The sequence below is a fragment of the Equus asinus genome, chromosome 4, assembly GCF_041296235.1.
Source record: "Equus asinus isolate D_3611 breed Donkey chromosome 4, EquAss-T2T_v2, whole genome shotgun sequence".
NCBI lineage: Eukaryota > Metazoa > Chordata > Mammalia > Perissodactyla > Equidae > Equus > Equus asinus.
Genome location: NC_091793.1, coordinates 109,098,955 through 109,122,310, shown reverse-complemented (window position 1 = coordinate 109,122,310; position 23,356 = coordinate 109,098,955). Strand labels below are relative to the sequence as shown.

General features: G+C 35.4%; 1 protein-coding gene and 1 non-coding gene across 7 annotated transcripts in view; both read left to right on the top strand.

The window, feature by feature from the left end:
* Window positions 1-282: 282 nt before the first annotated feature.
* FASTKD1 (FAST kinase domains 1) overlaps window positions 283-23,356 on the top strand; it is a 34,700-nt gene continuing 11,626 nt past the window's right edge. For 2 of the 6 annotated variants that reach the window (XM_014860597.3, XM_044768749.2), the window contains exons 1-9: window positions 283-450; window positions 2,670-3,186; window positions 5,726-5,794; window positions 9,155-9,280; window positions 11,943-12,341; window positions 14,098-14,208; window positions 15,171-15,302; window positions 18,923-19,409; window positions 20,503-20,617. In XM_014860597.3, coding sequence (XP_014716083.1) covers window positions 2,852-3,186; window positions 5,726-5,794; window positions 9,155-9,280; window positions 11,943-12,341; window positions 14,098-14,208; window positions 15,171-15,302; window positions 18,923-19,409; window positions 20,503-20,617 — 1,774 coding nt within the window. In that variant the 5' untranslated portion in view covers window positions 283-450; window positions 2,670-2,851. Of the gene's footprint in view, window positions 906-2,669; window positions 3,187-5,725; window positions 5,795-9,154; window positions 9,281-11,942; window positions 12,342-14,097; window positions 14,209-15,170; window positions 15,303-18,922; window positions 19,410-20,502; window positions 20,618-23,356 lie in introns of all 6 variants that reach the window. The other 4 variants (XM_014860627.3, XM_070508063.1, XM_070508062.1 and 1 more) reach the window with 3 other exon arrangements.
* Window positions 17,596-17,698, top strand: LOC123285411 (small nucleolar RNA U13). Its single transcript, XR_006527157.1, has one exon. It is a non-coding gene; the product is annotated as a small nucleolar RNA U13 (small nucleolar RNA).

Here is a 23,356-nt window from a genome sequence, read left to right as displayed (position 1 = left end):
ACCTGCCCGCCATGGCGCAAGTGCAGAAATTGAAGGTAAGAGTTTAGATACTTTTATAGCCATTTGACAGGTATTTCCTATATGTTGAATATCGTAAGTAACAGAAACCTGCCTTTTTCGTGTTTACATTTTCAAATTTAATTTTTCTAAATATTCATTATTATTGTATTTTATAAAAGTATCTGTCTTCCATGGACTGGGAGAAAACCTCAGGTAGTTGAGAAACACTGACCTAAAGGACCTGTAACTTAGTTTAATACGTGCTGCTCCAGAGTATGCCTCACTGAAGAACTACAATGCCCAGAATTCCCTTCAAACGCGTAAGCGACGTCTATTCCGCAGAGCTGGCCGCGACGTCTTCTGGACCATGTAGTGCGTGTCTTCCGCCGTGCATGCTGCGTTTGTCCCTCCTTTTTTCCTGCTTTGGGGCCGGACACCACCAGAGGAAAGGTGATGTCTCTCGAGGAAAGGCTAAAAACTCTGGGATATGAGGGAGGGGTGAGCGATAATACCGAGCCAGGTGCGTCCCTTCTTGGGGACCAGGAATACCCTTGACTTCTGAGCCCTGGTAACCGGCCTTCCTAGGATCTTCCTGAAAAGTTGCCGGGCGTTGAGGGAAGAACCTGCCCGCAAGGCAGGGCCTCGTGCCGGCGGCAGGTTTTCTTTTTCCACCCAGCACATCTTCGGGCCCGGGATACAGGGTTCGGCTGACGAACAGAGGCTCCTTCCGGGCGTTGGATTTTCTGGAGAGCGGAAGACGAGGGCAGGGCTGAGCTCACTCCTAGCCGGGACCGGGAGACCACGTTCATTCCTTCAGCGCGACTGGGTCCCCGGCGCGGAGGATGCCTGACATTTGCAAAGGATGTCACTGTTTACTGTGCATTACCGTGCACTGTTCACGGCTGGTACACGTTTTTCATTTAAAGTCTCAAGGCCCCTCTTTTGGTTGGACTTCCCCCAAGGTCACTTAGCTGGGGCAGAGTTGGGGACTTGACACTTTAGTGTTCTAACCATTGAACTGCTTCCACTTTCAATTGTGGATAGACAGAAGGATCTTGAAGATGCCTTTGCTTTGTGCGGGGTTTTTTGAGTATGCGTGTGATCCAGGTCTGCTTGGGTCAGAATGCTGTTTTCTTTGCCACATAGTAGCCAATACTGTCTCATCGCTTTTTCTTGTGAACAGACACCTTGGCATAGTCGTAGAGAGGAGTCTGAGGTGTGCTTTCGGTGTTAATTTGTTGATGTAATGAGGTTGTGCAAGTTGAAAGAGTGGAAAGAGCTGGATGGTTGTCCCAGCTTCACTAATACTAGAGTAGTGTTTTAACCTTTTTGAAATTAGCTTTTCTTATCTGTAAAGTGCAAATGATAATATCTACCTGGCAGGTTAGTTGAGAGAATGTAACGAGATAATATATTTTAAAAGTGCTTTGTAAAATGTTGCAAAAGTGTTAGAGGATATGATTTTAGCCCCAGCTTTTCTAACCATTGTTTCTCAACTATAAATATAAAATAATATATTTTTAAAACAAATTCTTCTTTTTTGTAATTATCTTTGGTTCTTATATTGCCTCATTATGTCTTAATATAGTATTTGATTTCTTCCTCTTTCCTGCTTGGAGCTTTAAATCATCTCGCTTATTGGTTAAAACCTATCTAAGGTCAGTAGTGACTAAGTTGTTTGAGTTCTTTTAGAGTACAAGGAGAAAGGAGCAAGAAATTATCTTGAAAACAAATATACCAGAGACTATCCTTCTGAAAAAGAAATGTTATTTTTATTACGGCTCTGAATTAATGGCTACTCTTTGTAGAAATTTTATTTTATTTTATTATTTTTTTTCTGAGGAAGATTAGCCCTGAGCTAATCTGCCAATCCTCCTCTTTTTGCTGAGGAGGACTGGCCCTGAGCTAACATCGCGTGTCCATCTTCCTCTACTTTATATGTGAGACGCCTACCACAGCATGGCTTGCAACGTGGTGCTGTGTCCACACCTGGGATCCAAACCTGTGAACCCTGGGCTGACGAAGCGGAACATGCACACTTAACTGCTGTGGCACTGGGCTAGCCCCTGTAGAAATTTTAAACGCAATATATTTATTTATTGCAAACAGTTATACTCTTTTGTTTGAAAAGACGCTTCTGAGTTTGGGATATTTTTCCTTTCTGCTTTTGTGGTCAAATTTGAAAACTTTATGTAAATGTCAGATTTAACAAACTTTTTTTTTTAGTGAGGAAGATTAGCCCTGAGCTGACGTCTGTTGCCAATCTTCCTCTTTTTTTCTTTTCTTTTTTTTTTTCCTCCCCGAAGCTCCAGTACATAGTTGTATATCTTAGTTGTAAGTCCTTCTAGTTCTTCTGTGTGGTATGCCTCCACAGCATGGCTTGAGGAGTGGTACGTAGGTTTGTGCCCAGGATCTGAACCAGCAATCCCTGGGCCGCTGAAGCGGAGCGGGCAAACTTAACCATTCGGCCACAGGGCTGGCCCCAACAAACATTTTTTAAGTGGAGTACAGAAAGAAACATTTAGTTTTAGATCAAATCCTGCTATCTGGTTCAAAACTAAGAACAAAGTCTTTAGTTAATGCAGAAAAAACTTACTTTAATTTGAATTTTTGAATTAATTTGATATTAATAATATAAGCATAACCATGTTAAACCAATTGTTTTACAGAAGCTGAATATTGGAATGGGATTTGGAGTCATCAGAATGGAAGCAAAGTACATGAAGGAAAAACAGTTTTTTTTATACCAGCATATTGCCCCTGACTGCTAGTTGCAAATGGTTTTCTTTACCTAAGAACATTTGTGATGTAAATGAAAAGATAGCTTTTTTCTAGACAAATTGTTACAAATATGCTTCGCCTAAGGGCTGTTTGTCCATTCTCCTGGAGAATGTTTCAATTTCGACCCTACAGTTGCGAACCATTAATTAGCCAGATGAATAAGTGTACAGATGAAGAGCAATTATTTGATCTTATTGAAAAAAATAAAGCCATCCTTTCAGAAAAGCAATTGGGATGTGGATTTAATATACTTTGGCAGTTTCAAAAGCAGAAGACCAGCTCATTGAAAAATGTTGAATGTATCAGAAACCATCCCCAATTTCTTACTCTTCTTAATTTAACTACAAGTAAAATGGAATTCTTGAAAGATTCTACCCTGGTAAATGTGTTGTACATCACACAAAAGTAAGTATGTTTAGGTTTTATAGAAATGATTGTAGTTTATTTTTATATTTTAATTTTCTAAAAATCTCTTTAAAATGAAAAACTGTGGGTTTTTTCCCTGTAAATAATAATTTTCTTGATCGTCTCATATCTTTAAGATGTTTAGAGGATATTCTTTGATTATGGTAATCATTTCACATTGTATATGAATATCAAGACATCATGTTGTACAACTTAAATATATACAGTTTTTATTTGTTAATCATAATAAAGCTGGGAAAAAATTTAAAAGGAAAGAAATTTTGCATTGTTTGCAAGGGAATCCAGCCTTCAGAAGAACTCGATTCCCTAAATAGATTTGACAGGTATATAAAGGAAAAAAGCACATAAAAGTTACAATTAGTCTGTTTACTAGTCTAATTGTGGGAAAAACAGCAGTTTTCTCACGCAATTATCCAACCTGAGAGGGCTGTTTAAGTAGCTGTAGATGTCAGCATTGCACAAAGGTGGGAGACAGTTGTTTTTATTAGGGAGTCAGCATATTCAGGAATGGGGCTTAAGGCTTATTTTGGGGATGATGTTAGACCAAAAAAGAGTGGCTCCATTTGCAACAGCATGGATGGACCTTGAGGGTATTACGCTAAGTGAAATAAGTCAAAGACAAATACTGGATGATTTCACTCGTATGTGGAAGATAAACAAATACACACATGGATAAGGAAAACAGATTAGGGTTAATAGAGGGAAAGGGGATGGGGGAAGGTGAAAGGGGTGAAGGGGCACATATGTATGGTGATGGATAGACTGTTGGTGGTGAACACGATGCAGTCTACAGAAACTGATATATAATATACACCTGAAATTACACAATGTTACAAGCCAGTACGATCTCAGTAAAATAATTTAAAAAAATAATTATATAAAAGAGAGTGGCTCCCCCTTTTTGGTGGTCTTTCTGGGGTGCATGAAGAGAATACGTAATGATGACAGGCAAGATAGGAGGTTTGCTTTCTCAGTGGTCGTGTTTGGAAAATGCTGAATTAGACAAAATTAAACAGATCCATATTGCAGAACTCTTCAGAGCCTTTTAATATGCCAATATATATTGTGAATCTCTAAGTGGGGGCATTTTCCAAACTTATTTGACAACAAGATATTGTGTTATCTGATATGTGTCAGGCACAGATGGAGAAAGGCTGCTTGGTAATGATTTGCTTAAAAACTGCATTTCTGTGTTTCCCTTCTAAATCGTATTTTAATAAGGAAAGGATTTCAAGAGTAGAATGTAATTTTGTTTTCAAGTTTTTTGTTTTTTTTTAAGATTTTATTTTTTCCTCTTTCTCCCCAAAGCCCCCCGGTACATAGTTGTATATTCTTCTTTGTGGGTCCTTCTGGTTGTGGTATGTGGGATGCTGCCTCAGCGTGGTTTGATCAGCAGTGCCATGTCCGCACCCAGGATTCAAACCAACGAAACACTGGGCCGCCTGCAGCGGAGCGCACAAACTTAACCACTCGGCCACGGGGCCAGCTCCTGTTTTCAAGTTTTTTAAACAGAATGTAGTTTGATGTTGCTTCATGATTCAACCTGAAAGTCTTTGACTTTTAGGAGATGAAACAGTATAGCCTGAATCTTATAAAGATGATGAAATCGGTTAAAAAGAGAGATTTTTATACATACAGTATGCAATATATGTGGCTTAATTATATATATAAATATCCATTGTTAGTGAAGGTATACCAGAACAGGAACTCTTCTTATATGCTGATGGTGGTACAGTATGTATTAAGAAATTTAAAAATATCCTTGGACCCAATAATTTTGCCAAGATTTATCCCAAGAGAGTAATCTGAGATACATGTAAAGATTCTTGTACATGGATACATGGATATTCATCCCAGCAATGTTTATAATATTGAAAAACTAAAATTTGAATAGTAGGTGAATGTTTAACTAAATGATACCATGTTCACTTAATAGAATAATATACAATCATTAAAAATCATGTTTTGAAGAATATATAATGACTTGGGCAAATGCCCACAATGTAATGTTAACTTACTGAAAAAGGCAGGATATAGAAATGTAAAAGAAATATGCATATTTCATATGTGTGTAGAAAAAATAACTGGAAAGAAATGCTCTAAATTAATGATGGTGGCTGTTTATGAGTAGCAGAGCTATAAATGATTTTTATTACCATATTAAAATTTTTTATTTTACAAACTTTCTCTTACGAAAATATTTTTATAATCAGAGCAAAGTAATACATGTTATGTGTATGTTTAACATGAAATATATCTTTAAACATTTTAATTGTTCAGTGGAGGGCATTGAATGAACAGATAAAAGGATGAGAGGGGCGTGAGATAGCATATGGGTGTTTATTAGGTTGTACCAAGAAATCAATACTGAAATGGAAGTGGACCAGAAATAAGGACTAACTGTGTAATAGTATATTAACTGAAGGTTCACTTTTGCATTATAATTCTTACTACAAGTGTTTTCCACACACATACATTTTTTAATTATTAAAAATTATTTTCTCTTGTTTTTATTGAGGTTTGCAGTTGAGGCCCATGACCCGCTAGTTGAAGCACTAGTTACAGAAGCATGGAGAAGGATGGAAAGGCAAGTACTCTGGATCTTCATCTGAGATTGGGGTTGTCTTTTTCACCGTTAGCACAGTGAAATCTTATAGGGAAAGAATGGGGAGTGTGCTTTTTCCTTAAGAGAGAAAGAACAACATTTCAAATGTTCCTTCTTTAAGAGCAGGGAACGTAGTATGTTTTTCCACATATACAATTAATCAAAATATAAATAAGGTAGAGTCACAGCTATTCATGTACCAGAGTTTTTGAGTCTTCTTTCCTGGAAGACTTCTGCTTCAGAAAGAAAAGATTCTTGGAGGAAAAGGCTGTCAGTTAAAACCTAGAAGTTCATAAAAAGAGGAAAAAGGCGATACCAGTTTAGTAGAAAGGAAAGCTGTGTAACACTGTTTAGCAGCATCTGTAGGTACTTACCTTTCACTCCATCTATATGGAGAGGCAATGAACAGAGCTCATAGGTGACTTAGAAACTTCCAGGTCCACTGCTGTGAATAGTATCAATGCATATCTATTTCCTACACTATACACACCTATATTTTCAGCATGTTGTGATAATCCATAATCATCTAGGAAAATGTGAAATTTGTTGAGGGGATGGATTCTTCTTATGAGTATTGAGAAGTCTAGTCTATGCTACAATATACTATTTATACTTATAACAATATGTGAGAAGCTCTTCTTTTAGAAAAGAGCTGAGATAATAACAGAGCTCATTTTGGCGAATCTCCAGCTATTTCTGAAAATGTTAAATTTTTAAACCTAGGGATTCTGGATAGCCAGGGTCCATTCTTAGTGGAATAAAGCAAATGGTAGTGAGGAAAGGGAAAATCAAGGTGGGAAAGAGACAGGGGTATTTAAAAAACCATAGAACAACTCTCCCTCTAAACCAAATAGTTTTTTTTTAAAAGATTGGCACCTGAGCTAACATCTGTTGCCAATCTTTATTTTCCTTCTTCTTCTTTCCCCCAAACCCCCCAGTACATAGTTGTATATTCTAGTTCTAGGTCCTTCTGGCTGTGTTATGTGGGACGCCGCTTCAGCATGGCTTGACGAGCGATGCCATATCTGCTCCCAGGATCCGAACTGGCAAAACCCTGGGCCACTGAAGCGGAGTGCACGAACTTAACCACTCGGCCACGGTGCGGGTCCCCTCTAAATCACATAGTGACCTAGCACAGAAAGGAAAGGATTGACTAACATAAAGAAGAAACAACAGGCTATTTATTTGTAGATAGAGAGAAGCAGGCATTCCCATGTTAAGCTTTCTTAGCATATTGCTTCTTAAACATAAACCATAATAAATTCCTAGAATTGTAGTCATATATGGGTGAGCTCTGTAGACCTTTGTTATGTGTGCTGGATTAAATTAAACTGGGAACCCAACAGTTCTCTGGGCTTGGAAATTCTACGTTCATTTACTAAATTGTAATTTTAGTTCATCTCATTATCTAAACCCATTTATCTTTTCATCCTTTCTGTTTTTGCACTCTCTCTACCTTTTGGATCTCTACCTGATCCAAACTACTGGATCTTTGGGGTTAAATTTGGTCATTGTTGATAATAGCTGAAAACTTTTCATTTTTCTTCAAAGCAGCATTAAGTATTATGTGCATTGAATGGCTTGAACAAATTAGTTGTAAAATACATGCTTTTTAAAAATTTTGGCTTTACTGTATACTAGTTAAGCTATTAAATTACAAATGTACAGTTGTACTTCCCAGTGAATCAGACATTTCATTTTAATTTTTCTTCATTTCAAAATAGCTCAGAAGATAATGACTTTGTTCTGTGTGATGGTTTTTATTTGTAGCAGTACTTTTATTTTTTTATAATACCAAATTATAAAAAATTTTAAAAACCTAATTTGTATTCCATATGTAGTATTTCCAATAAAGTCATGGAATAAGCATTAATTTCTGATTTTTTATAGTTGTGGCCTCTGATGTTAATTTTTTGTTCAATAGCTGTTAATCAATGATTTTGCTAAAATAGCTATGAATTTATGTCATATAATATGTAATGATTCAAATAGGATGGATTATTATGGATTAGCACTATACCATGGATCTTGGCAAGGATAATTAACATATATTTGAAATTCAAATAGAGTATTTTAAACATTTAGAAAAGTAGAGAGATTAGTATAATGAATTCTCGTGTACCCATATCCAGCTTCAACAATTACCATTATATAGCAGTCTTGTTTTATCTAAATCACCTCCATTCCCTTCTTCTACCGCTCAATATGTTTTAATTTGTTATATAATCTCATCTGTAAATATCTCAGTATGTATTTCTGAGAGATATCCACTCTTTTAAAAATATATAATCACAATGCCATTATTATACCTATGAAAGTGAAAAGTAATTCTTTAATATCACCTAATACCCAGTCTGTGTTCAAATTTTCTTGATTACTCTCTAAATGTCTTTTTATAGGCAGTTTGTCAGTATCCAAACAATGTTTACGTTACATTGGTTGCTATGTCTCAAGGTTCTCTCTCTCTTTTTGTAAGTAAACATTTGATTGAAGAAAAGGATACAAAATTACACTAATCATAGGTGTACAGCTTGATGGATTTTCACATGCTGATCACCTCTGCGTATTAGCGCCAAGATCAAGAAGCAGAGCATCATTGGTTCCCAGAAGTTCTCTCCATGCTCTCTTCCAGTCACAGCCCCTCACCCTGAGAGTAACCACTATCTTGACTTCTCATCTATTAGTTTTGTTTTCATAGAAATGGAGTCCTGTAGTATATACTCTTATGTCTAGTTTAGTTCGTTGAATATGTTTTGAAGTTTGACCTACGATGATTGCTGGGTGGTAATCTGTGAATATGTGCAAGTTACCCATTGTAGTCTTGATGGACATGTAGATTGTTTGCATTTTTTTGCTTTTATATATTTTGCTGCTGTGAACTTCCTTATGCTTGTCTTTTAATGAATTCAAAGCCTTTTAAAATCTATGACAATTCTCCTTCCCTCTCTTTTTTCTTGCCGTTTACTTATTGAAGAAATTGGTCATTTTTCCTATAGAATTCTAAAGTTTTTTCACAGCTTGATTGTAGTAGTGGTTGTTTTATTTGTATATTTTATTAATGTATAACCTTGAATTGAAATTGTTCTGTCACCTCAAAAAATAAGTAAATGATTCAGATAATTTTGAGTGGTTTTTCCTTTTTAAAAATCTTCCAATAGTATCTGACTTTTTCACTGTTAGCATGAGTTACTTTTATGAAAATAAATATCAATATTTTAGAAAAATTCCTTTTATGTTAGTGATATTTTAGTATTTTTGATTGCTTTTTATTTTATAACTGTGTATTACCCGTTTCAAGTGAAATAAATACTAATGATCTCCTTTGTATATTTCCTTTAACAGGTTTGATATTGATGTACTGTCAAAATTTTCGTCTTGCCTAGCAGATCAACACTTATATTTTAGTCCATTAATGGGAAAAATAGCTGATATTGTAAATAGGAACTTGGAAACCATACAGGACTTAAGGTAAATTTATCTAGGGGCCTTGCATTGTGGTGGGAAGATTCTGGGCTTTGGATGCACATCACTTCCCAGCTATGTGACTTTAAACTTTTGGAAGTTCACTGTCCTCATCTATAAAATAGGGATAGTAGTAGCTATTTTGCAATGTTACTGTGGAAATTAGAGGTAAAGTATATGGTGTCTAACACAGTATTGTTGAGACTCGTGAAAGGTTTGAGATTTTACCTTACTTGCAAGCTAACAAGTTTGCCTGCCACCCTTATGACCTCATTTAGCCTTAATTACTTCCCTGAAGGCCCTGTCTCCACATGTAGTCACTCTGGGGACTAGGGCTTTAACATATGAGTTTTGAGGGGCCAGCCCCATGGCTGAGTGGTTAAGTTTGTGCATTCTGCTTTGGTGGCCTGGGGTTCATGGGTTCAGATCCTGGGCGTGGACCTACACACTGCTCATCAGGCCGTGCTGTGGCAGCGTCCCACGTAGAAGAACTAGAATGACTTACAACTAGGATATACAACTATGTACTGGAGCTTTGGGGAGGAGGAAAAAAAAAGAGGAAGATTGGTAACGGATGTTAGCTCAGGACCAATCTTCAAAAAAAAAAAAGTATGAATTTTGAGGGAACGCAATTCACTTTATAACATATACCGGTGTTCATAGCAGCAGTAGTCACAATAGCCCAAAGGTGGAAACAACCTAAATGTCCATCGACAGATGAATGGATGGTCAAAATGTGGTGTGTACCTACAATGGAATATTATTCAACCTTAAAAAGGAAAGCTTTTGACACATGCTGCAAAAGTGGGAAGCCAGACACAAAAGGACAAATACTATATGATTACACTTATGTGAGGTACCTAGAGCAGTCAAATTCATAGAAATAGAAAGTAGAATGGTCGTTGCTAGGGGCTGGGAGGAGGGGAAAATGGGGAGTTATTGTTTAATGGGTAAGGAGTTTTAGTTTGAGGAGATGAAAAAGTTCTGCAGATGGTTGCACAACAATGTGAATGTACTTAATACCACTGAACTGTACACTTAAAAATGTTTAGAATAGCAAATTTTACATTGTGTATATTTTTTCACACATACATGAAAGTAGCTTGTAAAAGGAGAGACAATAAAAATCACTCAAGTAAATTTTTTTAACTTTTAAAAGTTCTTATAGACCCCTTTGAGAATCTAATGAAACCTTTGAACATTTCTCCACTCCACACTGCAGTTACAAATATATATATATGTGTGTGTATATTTATATAATTTTTTTTTTTTGCTGAGGAAGATTCGACCTGAGCTAACATCTGTTGCCCGTCTTCTTCTTTTGCCTGAGAAAGATTCCCCCTGAGCTAACACCCATGCCAGTCTTCCTCCATTCTGTATGTGGGTCACTGCCACAGCACAGCCACTGATGAATGGTGCACGTCCATGCCCAGGAACCAAACCTGGGCCCCCAAAGCAGAGCACCCTGAGGTTAACCGCTTGGCAACAGGGCCGGCCCATGTACAATTTTTAAAAATCATTTCGGGGGTTTATGGTTAAACTAAGTAGCAATGTTAGATTACTAATTAATGTTAGTTAATATTAACACTAAACATTTTGATTAGAGAAGCCAAAGTCTCGTACAGCTGGGTTTTTTAAAAAATATTTTTTAAGGGGCCAGCCCTGCGGCTGAGTGGTTAAGTTAGTGCGCTCTGCTTTGGTGGCCTAGGGTTTTTGCCAGTTCGGATCCTGGGCGCAGACCTAGCATCACTCATCAGGCCATGCTGAGGTGGCATCCCATGGAGCACAACTAGAAGGACCCACAACTAAAATATGCAACTATGTACTGGGGGACTTTGGGGAGAAGAAGGAAAAATAAAAAAATAAAATCTTTAAAACATATATGTATGTTTTTTGAAAAGACTAAAGAAATTTGGGAACAAAAGAATGCAAAAGTCCCACTATCCTAATGGTTGAGATAGTTTTATATTTTTATTTTGTAGATTGTTTACATTCTTTATTCATTATAGATGCATTCTTGTGTTTGTGGTTTTCTAAATTTTATATAAGAACTGTCTTTTGAAAGCAAGACCCTCACCTTTGTAATGTTAGTGTCTTCCACAGTGCCTATAAAAGTGATTTTTCTTCCTTAAAAGTGTTTATTGAGTGAAGAAATATTAAATGCTACCTCATGTTTAGTATCATCTTACTGTCAAATATTAATATCAATCTAACACAAAGCATTAAAATATATGAAATTATTCACTAGTGGGAAATATTTTGCTAAGATTTTTATTCATAAATTATAGATATACAGAGAAAGGAGTAACAAAGTGAAGTCTACTTCCAAAAATATAAAATGAGGCCTCTAATGTTGCATTAATGGGCTATTGGTCCAAATTGATTTCTGAGTAAACATCACTAAAATATTTTCCTCCAAAGCAGTTATCTATAAAATGAGATATTATAAACACTCAATAAAAGGTATTATTTCAAAGCTTTTTTTGTCTAAAGGAGATCAATTACTAGGAGATCTGAGTTCAAGTCCTGCTAGTGTTAACAAGAAAAATTTAATGCTATAAAACCTATAATATTTTTACCAGTTCCTTTCCATATCTAACCCTTTAGTGTTAGAATTGTTCATTATTCTTAAATAATGTAAAAATGTTTGCATCTTTTCTCTTTTCAGGTCCTTGTCTGTTTTGATGGTCAGCATATCTTCTTTAATATCACAGCGTTTTCAAGAACAATTAGTGAACAAAACAGAACTTCTTTTTGACAGCATAGATTCTTCCCAGGTCATCACTGCAAGAAGAATAGTGCAGTTTCTTCGAAATATTAAATATAGTTATTACCCACTATTAGAAAGGTGCAATAAAGTGTTTTTAAGCAATGCGAACCACCTTGATTTGGAGTCCATCAGTAAAATACTTACGCTCTACCACTCTCTACAGTTTCATAGTTTTGAATTTATTATAATGGCTAAAAAGAGGCTAACTGAAATGATTCCTCTGTTTAGCCAGCCTGCTAGCTTTGTAAAATTGTTTGTAGCTTTGGGACCCTTGGCAGGACCTGAAGAAAAGAAACAGTAAGTTTAGCTAAAAACGCTTTACTTTTCTTGTTGAGCATATATGGAATGTTCAAGCTTAGATCTCCTTGCAGTTCTGGAAGGCACAAAAATCACCCCATTCCCCATGGTAGAGGAAGTAATCTCGTGGTCTGCTCCTTGATTTTTTCTATGACTATTCTAATTTACATCTCAAACTCTTAGTCTACTACTGTGTTCCTAAAGGGGCCAGTAATCCCCTGGTGGTGACCAGCACAGCAGTGGATGAAGGAGAACACCACTGGAGTGCTGTTATTCTCCCTTCCTAGGCCATGTGACTGGTTTTACACAGGCTGAAGATCCCCCACCCGGGAATGGGGTGTGGAATATTCAGAATTATAGTAGTCCTAACAGTGGACCATTTTATGCCCTGTTGTCTTCATATTCATCCTCAAAAGCGTTTATTATGCACATTGGTATGTGTTCTCAGTATATATATTCCCAATGGTATATCTCAGGTTTGTGTGAATTTGATTTGTCTCCTATCTTTTAAGAATTTCTAATTTTGCCAGTATTGAGGTGGACAGAAATATCTGGGACATTGAAGATGAGCAAATATTAAATTAATACATGATTCCTAAGTATGAGGAAACAGATAAGTAGGATTAGTAGGTTCAGTTAAGCAAGCGTTCCTGGAGTTGCATAGTAGAGGTATCTCTGACATTACTCTATTGATAAAAACTTCATGGAGAGTTTTATTTTTGAGTCCTTTGAATTATATGAAGAAATTTAAGGGTACATTTTAAGAGACTGTATCAAGGTGGGAACAAGATGATTATTAAGAAAAGTTTTATTGGAATCTTTCTCTTTTTTTTGTCACTAAGTACTGTTAAAATCTCATATGCTAAAGCAGTACAAAAGTTGGATTTAACTGGATATCTGCCTTCAAGGAATTTATATTCCAATTGGGAAGATAGAAATATATAAATGAAATATGTAGATACCGTGACATTGCAGTATAGTTTAGGAGTAAGTAGTCAAATTAGTGATGTAGGTAGTGAATTCTGTGCACAGACCAGAAAGTGAGAGAAAAATTTGGATGTAAGTGGTTGGGAAAAAGAGAAGCTGGGTTTGAAATGTTTGATAAGGCTGGTGAAAAAGATGGTGTGGAACTGTCTAGTATGAATAGAAAATTAGTTTATGCTGCTATCTCCAGATTTCATGTTATGGTCTTGCCTTCTAAATTATTCTAAAAGACACACGTATTTAGATACTTTTATTGCTGCACTACTTTGGATGGTTTCAAAATGTAAATTTTCAGTTTATAGTGTGAGAGCAAGTACTTGGTATATAAAATTTCTGTTAATATGAAGGTATATTGACTTCCTGATCAGATCTTACTCAATTTTTAAAAATTGGGATATTGTTAGAATGTCAGTTATTAGTTCTTTAGCTCTCTAGTACTGAATAATTTTACTGAGTCATTGTATTTTATAACCATTGTAACCTTATCTTATTTGAAAATGAATTAAAAAACCTTTTGTCTATACTTTTTGAGACAGTTTAAGATTAGATTATACTAATATCTTAATTGCTTTGAAGAAGACAATGTATTTTTCTTAATTCAGTATTTTATATTATACCTAATTATGTGGGGAGGAAATTGGAATTATATATTGAATTCAGTTTTTGTTTATATTATTTATTTTCTATTTGCTACCTAAGAACTATTCTTAAAAATATTTTTATAAGCTAATCATCAGTTTTTTGACATAAGATTATTTTTCTTTGCTTTTAGACTTAAGTCAACTATATTATTGATGTCAGAGGAGCTGACCAGCCAGCAAGCCCTGGCAGTGATGGGAGCAATGGAGGAGATGGAAAGCCGAAATTCACATCTGATTAAAAGGTAGTTTTCCTGAAACTTATGCTTGTCTAGTTGTCATTCATAAGTAGTTATGTTTTTGAGGAAAAATTGTTTTTTTCTATAATCTAGCTGTTGGTTTTGAAGAAATAAAGAATTAACACTTAAGGTATTATTTTCTAAATAGTTTGCTTTTCAAATAGAAATTTAAAAATTGTTTACAGCAGTTTTCATTTGCTGCTGCTCTTGTTCTCGAGCAGAGCATCATAGTCTAGGAAAGTGGAGAGTGTAGAGCAGGACCCTGCTTTTCAAAAAGCAGATTTTCTGCAGAACAGTTAACATCTATGTGAATTTGAATTGTTTCACACCACAGTTGTTACCTTGAAGTCATACTACCATGGATTGGCTTTTTTGTTAACTGGAGATTTAAGAAGCAAAAAATACATGGTTCAGATTATTACATACTTAATTTTTCATTATCTGTTATATATATCTATTATATATATTTTTAGTATTCCTTCTGCCCTAATTCTTCCAACTTCTGCCTCTTAGTATTTCCCATTGCTTTTAAGCATCTCCAGTGGAAGGCCAGTGGATTTAAGGAAGGAAATTAAATCAACAATTTAATCAAAAAACTAACAATTAGTTTTGCTAATTGTTAGTAATTCTTGGGAAAGATTTTTTGAGGGGGAGGATATGGAATTTGATGGCTGTTCTGTGAGATTTTTCTATTTAGAAAGTAAAACTATATGCTTCTCTCTCCTCTTACTATTGATAATTAAATATTATTTCATTCACACTTCATTGATAGCTCTTGCCTCATTCTATTTTAATTGTTTACATTTCTATCACCATCTTGAGACAGTTCTTCAAGAAAAGAAAACCTTTTCTCATTCATCGCTGTTTCTGCAGCACAGAGCGTGTCTGGCATGAAAGAGCTCCTGAGTAAATGTTTAATAAATAATTGAATGAACTGGTTATAATATATGTTTTGTCATTCTTTTTAGAATTGCTTCAATTCTCCATAAAAATTTGGATAACTATAAACCAGTAGAGTTACTGAAGATAACTCAAGCATTGATTTTTCTACATTTTCGAAGTAAAGAGCTTTTTGTGAAACTCCAAGAATTACTGCTTAGGTAAGATTAAAATAGAAGTTCGGTTTAGTCTTTCATTTTATAATCTAGCCTCAATATTTGTTTTGTTTAAGTATGTATAGAGTTGTTGAAACTTTTGGAGGCAGAATTGGGTAGCTTCTTATTGAAAATATCAAGACGGTTATCCCTCCCCATGCCCATTCTGCCAATGCTTATACTTGGTATATTTTGAAATGGAAATGAGGCAGTGGGGTGGTGAGTTCCCTAGGGCATGAGTAACAGTAAAAGCCAAGCCATTCTCCTTTTCTATAGGAATAGAATAACCAGGAAGTGATTGGAGCTGCTGAAGCAGGCAAAACTCCATTTGGGAGTGCTCATATTAAGGGATCTTCAGTCTACTTACTTGCCTGTTTTAAGGCATATTAAATTTTTTAATTTGTAATTTTTAAAATAAAATATATGACGATAAGAGTGAAAAAGTCTTTTCATATAAAATTTCCCCTTTATATGTTAAAATTCTCTGCTTTTCTGTGGATATACCATTCATATGTCAGCTAAGAAGTTATTCAGTTTCCCATTGATTTTCATTACCCTAACATGGAGTTTTCCATTAGAAGTTTTTATTTTAAAGGTCAGAATAATGACTTGATGAAATTAAAGCCAGATTAATTTTTTTACCCTCCATTTTTTCATGCTAGTTTGATTTCTTATTTTGATTTCTGAAAGACCAGGCATGGGGCTCTATGCTGTAATCAAAAGATTGGCACATAGTTAAAAATGACTTTTATTATAATAAAGTGATGTACCGTTATAATTAAGGAAGGATGTGAAGAGAAGAATAAGAGGTGGCACTTTATCAGATGACGATTGAGCATGTGAGGTATGGTATAAGAAAGTTCACCCTTTTCTTGACAAAAGAACTTCCTTCTTATCAAGGTGCTTATATGTAGGATTATTGTTTCTTTACCCTTTCCATATTTAGTGTAGACTTTCACATAGCCTCTGAATTAAAAATTTTATATTCTAAATTAGATATTATAAACCGACCCAGTGTAATGATTTATTTGGTCTGCACAGTGTTTTTTAAAAAATTAAGTTGTGCAATACTGTTTACCTATAGTTATGCTAACGGAAAAATAAAACCCAAGTGAGAGCATCAAAGGGGATTTCACTTCACCTGTAATGTTTTACTTCCTTTATAGAAAGACTTGAAGCAAACATGACAATGTTGAAGTTTAGTAATTCTGAGTAGCAACAGCCCTTACATGTCTCTGTGGCTTAAAATTTTATCAAAATTAGTTGAGAAATGTTATATAAAATCATAGGTGCTTATGCTTCAGAGTACTCACTTTCCCCTGCTTTAGTGCAGATTGTGTGAAGGAACAGGATCTAGTTAAACTAGTTCACATAAGTGTTGATATAAATAGCTACTGAAACCATTTGGGAAACCCAGCAAGTTCATGTACTGGAATAATATGGTTTGGTTTTTTTTTTAACATATTGAAATATAATCTGTGTAAAGTATATACATCCCCTCCTCATTACCCTGTTCCCCTCTCTGTCCCCCGCCTAGGTTAATTACTATTCCTATTTCTGACTGCGTGGATTAGTGTTGGCTGTTTTGTGTCTGGCTTCTTTTGTTCAATATTATGTTTATGAGATTTACCCATGTTTTTGCTGTATAGTATTCTTTTGTAAGAATACAACAAAGTTTTTTTTATCCATTCTACTATTGAGGGATATTTGATTTATTTCCAATTTTTGGCTATTATGAATATCCTTGTGCATATCTTTTAGGGAAAATATGTATGCATTCCTGTGGGTATTTACCAAGGAGTATGATTGTTGGTTCATAGGTTATACATATATTCATCTTCAGTAGATCCACAAAACAATTTTCTAAAGTGGCTGTACCAGTTTATATTCCCACGAGCAGAATGTGAACAATCCTGTTGTCCACGTCCTTGCCAACACTTGGTATTTTTTTATTTTCTAATTTTAGCCATGATAGTGGTATTGTAAATAAACACACATGCATATGTAAGTTTTGGAATTTTAGGAAGCGTCACACGGGAAAACATCAAGTGGAGACTGGAGAAATTGTGTGGTTGGGGGTTTATTTTTAGACAAGTATCACAAGATTGGCAAATTTTGAGAGTTCTATCCCTTGGGTCAGTTCTGCAAACAGATACAGCTTTGAGGGGCTTTCTTTTCTTTGTATAAAATAGTGTATTAATTTTTTGTTTTTATCAGAATAAAATATTCGTTTAGTACTTATTGAGTACCTGCTTTGTGTCAGACAATGGGCCAAATGTTATATAAAAACAATTTTGAGATCCTTCTGTGGTGCATAAGCATGATGATTGGGTGTTCACACTATTGTGTGAGCTGTGCCTCCCTCAGACCTGTTATGACATTGGCACATTATTGATCTGACATGGAAAAAAAAATCATTTTGAAAACAGAAAAAAGTATAAAGAAGAAAATAAACCCATTCATCTACTGTCAACAATTTGGTTTATTTCCTTTTGGTACATACTTACATATGTATATATGTAGATATATATGTATATTTTTATTTCATAATTGAGAATCATGAACAAGCAGTTTTGGTTTTCTTTTTCCCCACTTACCTGTATCAGCATTTTCCCACATCATTTAGAACTATTTGTAAATGTTTTTAATGACTGGATATCACCCATCATATGACTGTACCGTAATTCACTTAATTATTTCCCATCATTGGGTATTTAGATTTTTTTTCAGATTTTAGCCACATTAAAATTCTAATGAATAACTAACACAAATCTTTGCAGGCACTTTAGATTATTTTCTTGGGCTAGTTTTCTAGACAGGGATTGATCATATCAAATGATATAATTACTTGTGAAGTTCTTGAGCCATACTGCTAAATTACTTTCCACAAAGGTTACACCAACTTTTTAGGTTTACTATTAATGAGTGAGAATGCCTGTATCAATGCACCCTTGCTAATGTCGAATATTATGATTATTTTAGTATGCTAATTTAATATTTTAGAAAGTAACTCAATTTTGTTTTAGTTTTCATTTGATTATCTCTTCCAGTGCTTATAAACCTAAAGCTTCTTTCAAAGCTCCCAGTTTTTTATTTGTATTTTCACAATTGCTGCCCTGGTGGTGTGACTCTTACCACAGAGGTTTGGGAAAGGAGGAGTAGAGAATGGAGTCAATTGTATGTGCTGTGTTTTTTGGGTTTTTTTAAAGGTTAGACTTTTTAAATAGCAGAAGTAAGAAGGGAACCAATATTATTGAGTGATCACTGTCTGCCGGGGCCTGTACTGGGTCAAAGCAGCTCCTGACAGGTCGTATCAGAAATTTAGTTCAAATTCTGTCTCCAGCAACAGCACTGCAAACATTGTTCTGACACTGACCTTTTGTTTGCCAGGGACTATACTTTTATTTTTGCATAAAAAAATTTGGGATGTGCTTAAGGCTTCCCTTAGTAACTCTTTATGGACCTGTCATCTTTGAATTTATCTAACCCTTCTTAAATAACTTATATTTTAAGCCTATCACACCTGTTAAGTGTAATAATAATTATATATTCATATTTTAATACATCTATTTTGGGTTTTGTTGCTGATTTATTAATTTTGTTCTTTTTTCCCTCTTTCTTTATAGTTATTTGAAAATTAGTGTCATACCTAGTGAGATTTGCATCCTGGTTTGTGCCATTTCGATGCTTCCTTCTCCTCACCTAGATGAAGCAGGGATATCTCGAATCGAAGCAGTTTTGCCGCAGTGTGACCTAAGTGACCTGAACGGTTTTGCCACATCTGTTTTAAGATGGATTGAGTATGATCACATGTATCTGGATAGTAATACTGGGAAACAGCTGAAATTGCTTCAAAAATTAGATCACTATGCTCATCAGAGACTGCAAAATTGCAACGATTTGAATCTGTTATGGGAAGAGCTTAGATCTTTAAAAGGAGACTGGTTTGCGGATTCACTCCTTGAAGAAACAGTTGCTACTTTACAGCGTTTGATGGATGAAATTAATTACATAAATGTGGCAAGGATTGCATCTTTTATTTCTAGAACTAACTACCTCAGTACTTTGCTACTTGATAGGATAGCCTCAGTGGTCATTCAGCAGATTGAAAAGGTGAAATGAAAATGTCACCCATTAGTTTTATATAGTTGTCAACATCTAGAAGCATCAGTGTTTATCATAAGTCCTTTGAGAACTTGATTGGGATATGAAGTTTAAAAATGAAACTCTAGTTTCTGATTCAGCAATTTGTTCTTCCTCCCCTTAAAGCCTCTCCCTCCAGCGGTGCGGATTTGGGGAGATAAGCAGTCATCCTTTGGTTCATTACAATATTGTTAAGATCAGTAGTCAAAATTCATTGACTAGAAGGAAATACTTAATACTAAACAATACTAGTTGTATTAGGATAGTAGAGTGTGAATGATTTTTGTTTTTCTTTTTCCTTGTTTTCTATAATCCTGTGATAGTACTTTTACTATTTAAAAACAACTATATTCAAGAGTGTGAGGTAAGTGTGAAAACTGAGAAAATTATGAGTATTTTAGTATTTTTAAATTATTAGTGTGTATTTTTATGTATTTATTTCTGGAACTTGTAAAATGCTGCTTTTGCATTATGTGAGAAGATGCTCACTTACAAAATCTATTATATGTGTCAGGATAAGGCTTTTAGTTAGAAGACAATATTTCTCACAAATGAAAATAAACGTCTGTCTTCTTTGCTTAGCATAGTGCCCGACAGTTAAGTTTTAGGTGAATGAATGAATAATAAAATAAGAAAATGAACGAATGAAAGAAAAATGAATTCTAATCCTTGTAAACAAAGAAACTTCCTTGATTTTATTGTATCATGAATCTATAAAATGCACTGATATCTTGGAAATCAGTGATACTAATTCCTAGTGATTTTAGTGACTAATGAATTCTGGAACAGAATTTTATGCCTAAAAAAATAAATTTGGAGATTTTATGATTTATTTTTTCTGCATTAACACTTCGAGTTACTAGAAATTAGTGGTGGGATTAGATAGATTATAGCAGGGTGGAAAACTTAATAAACAGAGTGATAGATTTATCATTTAACTATGTGCATGTTTGTTTGTCTATAGGCGTATTAGATAAAGACTTCTACCTAAAATAATAATTAGGTTAAGTTGTGTTTTGTTTTACTGCTGTTTAAACAGTAACATTTTTGTTCTGGTATACAGATCCATCCTTTTGCAGTCCTTGCTGTTATTCTTCCATTCAGCATCTTGAACTATGATCCACCTCAAAGAGATGAATTTTTCGGAACTTGCATTCAACACCTTAATTCTTACTTAGGTAGGTATATTGTTTGGTATTATGTCGAATGAGTTGGTTGGAGGATACCGTTGCTGCTACTCTGAGCGATATCCCTCATTTAAAGGGTAACCACGATAGCCATGAGTTCTATACCTTAAAAAACCGTTTTCGATACATTTTTGAAACTTTTTTCTGACAAAAAATGTCAAACGTACAGAAAAAATTGAAAGAATCCAACAGGTAGCACCTATATACTCACTGGATAGATTCAGTAATTGTTGCCATTTTATCATATTTGCTTTACTCTTTGTCTCTTTTGCTCTCTTATTTTTCTCTAAGCCATTTCACAGTAAGTTGCAGGCATTGTGATCCTTGACCCGTAACTGCTTAGGCAGACGCCTCCTAAGAGTTATGACCTTCTCCTGTACCACCACAATACTATTATCACACCTAAGAAAATTCATAGCCCCCGAATATCTAACACACAATCCATGTTTACATCTCCCTCGTTATTCCCACAGTGCCTTTCAGAGTGGTTATTTTGGACTCAGGATCCAATCAAGGTTCACTCACTGCATTAGGTTGTTACTTCTTACGAGTTAGTTTCTTGTAGTCTAGAATAGTCTCTATTTTTTGTTTTTTTTGCTTGGCATTGACTTAGGGGAACGATTTTTGTTTTTTTCTAACTTTTTGTTATCTAAGTTATCAAATACACAGGAAAATTGAAAGAACAATATAACAAACATCTGTGTACTGGATACTCAAAGTCTAGCTTTGGAGTCATGATTAATGTTTGTCAATTTGCTGTGTGTGTATGTATGATGAACCGTTTGAAGTGTCAGCCCTAAATACTTCAGGTTATAAGGACATTCTCCTAGATTAGCACAATACCAGTATCACACTTAAGAAAATGAACAGTGCCATCTACTGCCTACTCAGTCCATAATCAGATTTGTCAATTGTCACCAGAGTGTCTTTTATAATTTTTTTTAGGCAACCAATGTTGATTTATTATGTCCCTTTCTCCTTATCTTCTTTTTCTTGATATCTATTTTTTATACAAGAAATTGGCCATTTATTGTTAATTGTGCAACATTCTAGATTTGTCTGAGTGCTTTCTTTTAACTTGCTTCTCCATCTCCTGTATTTCTAGTACGTTAGAAGTTAGGTATAGGGGCTGGCTCCGTGGCTGAGTGGTCAAGTTCGTGTGCTCCGCTTCAGTGACCCGAGGGTTTTCCCGGTTTGGATCCTGGGCGTGGACATGGCACCGCTCATTAGGCTATGTTGAGGCGGCGTCCCACATACCACAACTAGAAGGACCCACAACTAAAATACACAACTATGTACTGGGGGGATTTGGGGAGAAGAAGCAGGAAAAAAAAAAGTTAGGTATAGACGCTTGATTAGATTCAGATAAAATATTTTCAGCAAAAATGCCTTGTATGCGGTGCAGTGTACTTGAAATTTGTGTCACATCTGGAGACATATAGCATCTGATTGCTTCTGTCAATTTTAATAGTTTGAGTTTTTCTAAAATAGAAAACAAATATTTCTTAAGGGCCTCAGTAGATATTTCTTGTCAGAAAGATTGCTGCTCTGGTGCTGATTATTATGTGTCTCCTAAAAAAGTCTTTAAATAGTGTTTCAGTCCTGGAAAAAAGTACAACAGAAATAATCCTTCTTACTGTTGGCCTTAGCAGAAGCAGTATGTGAGGGTAGCAGAGGTAGGAAAGTACTTTTTTTGCTTTTCATTGTTTATTTTGGGTCCTGAATTGTGTTTGGGACTGTTTGGCCTTCAAGGAGTAGGGATTTATGGGGTCTCTCTTCTCAGACTCACACCTCTTACTTGTCAATGTGATGTGGAAGTTTTAGAAGTGAAATATCTAGCCCAGTAGTTACTGCTTTTCAGTCAACATTCACCAAGTACTTATTGTCAGGCAGTCTTCTAGTCACTGGAGATGTGGAGACAATAAAAACGGACTCTACCATCACTGAGTTTACTTTCTGGTGGGAGGAGACAAACATAAACAGTAAATAAATATATAACATCAGGTGGTGAAAAGTGTTCAAGAACACTGGAGCAGAGTAAGTGTGTAGGATGGAGCATAGAGGGGTAGGGGAGATGAAGTGCCATTTTAGATAGGGGTGTGAGGGACTGCCTCTGAGGAGATGTCATTTGACCATGGATTGAATGAAGTGAGAGTGATCCATGGCAATGGATGGGGAAGAGGATCCCAGGACAAAGAAAAGCAAGTGCAAAGGCACTGAGGTGACAACATGCTTGATTTCTTCCAGGAACAGCAGATTCATTGTGGCAGGAGTGGCAGGAGACTGAGTAGGTCAGAGAAGAGGTTAGAGAGACAGCCAGAGACTAGTTTCCTCAGAGCTTTTTTCTGTGTCTGGAGAGTAAGAAATACCATCTGCCATCCACCAAGATACTTAACTGAGAGCTTCCACATCCGGCAGAAGGTGTTAGGCTCTATATTAGGGTATGTTTCTCTAGACCTATTGACCTCTAGTTAGGCTGGTGAGAGACCGGTATAAATACATTAATTATGTCACTATTATGTTCATGGACTTTGCTACATTTTTTGGGATCTATGGGCCAGATGGTGTCTGACCATGTCTATTACTCTAATAGACATGTCTCTAATTGTCTCTAATAGACAAGTAAAATGGGACTGTGATATGTATATGTTTATTTATTTATGGGCGTATGCATGTGTGGCATTCCTATATAAATAAATATACATGTATTCATATAACATGTATGTTTAT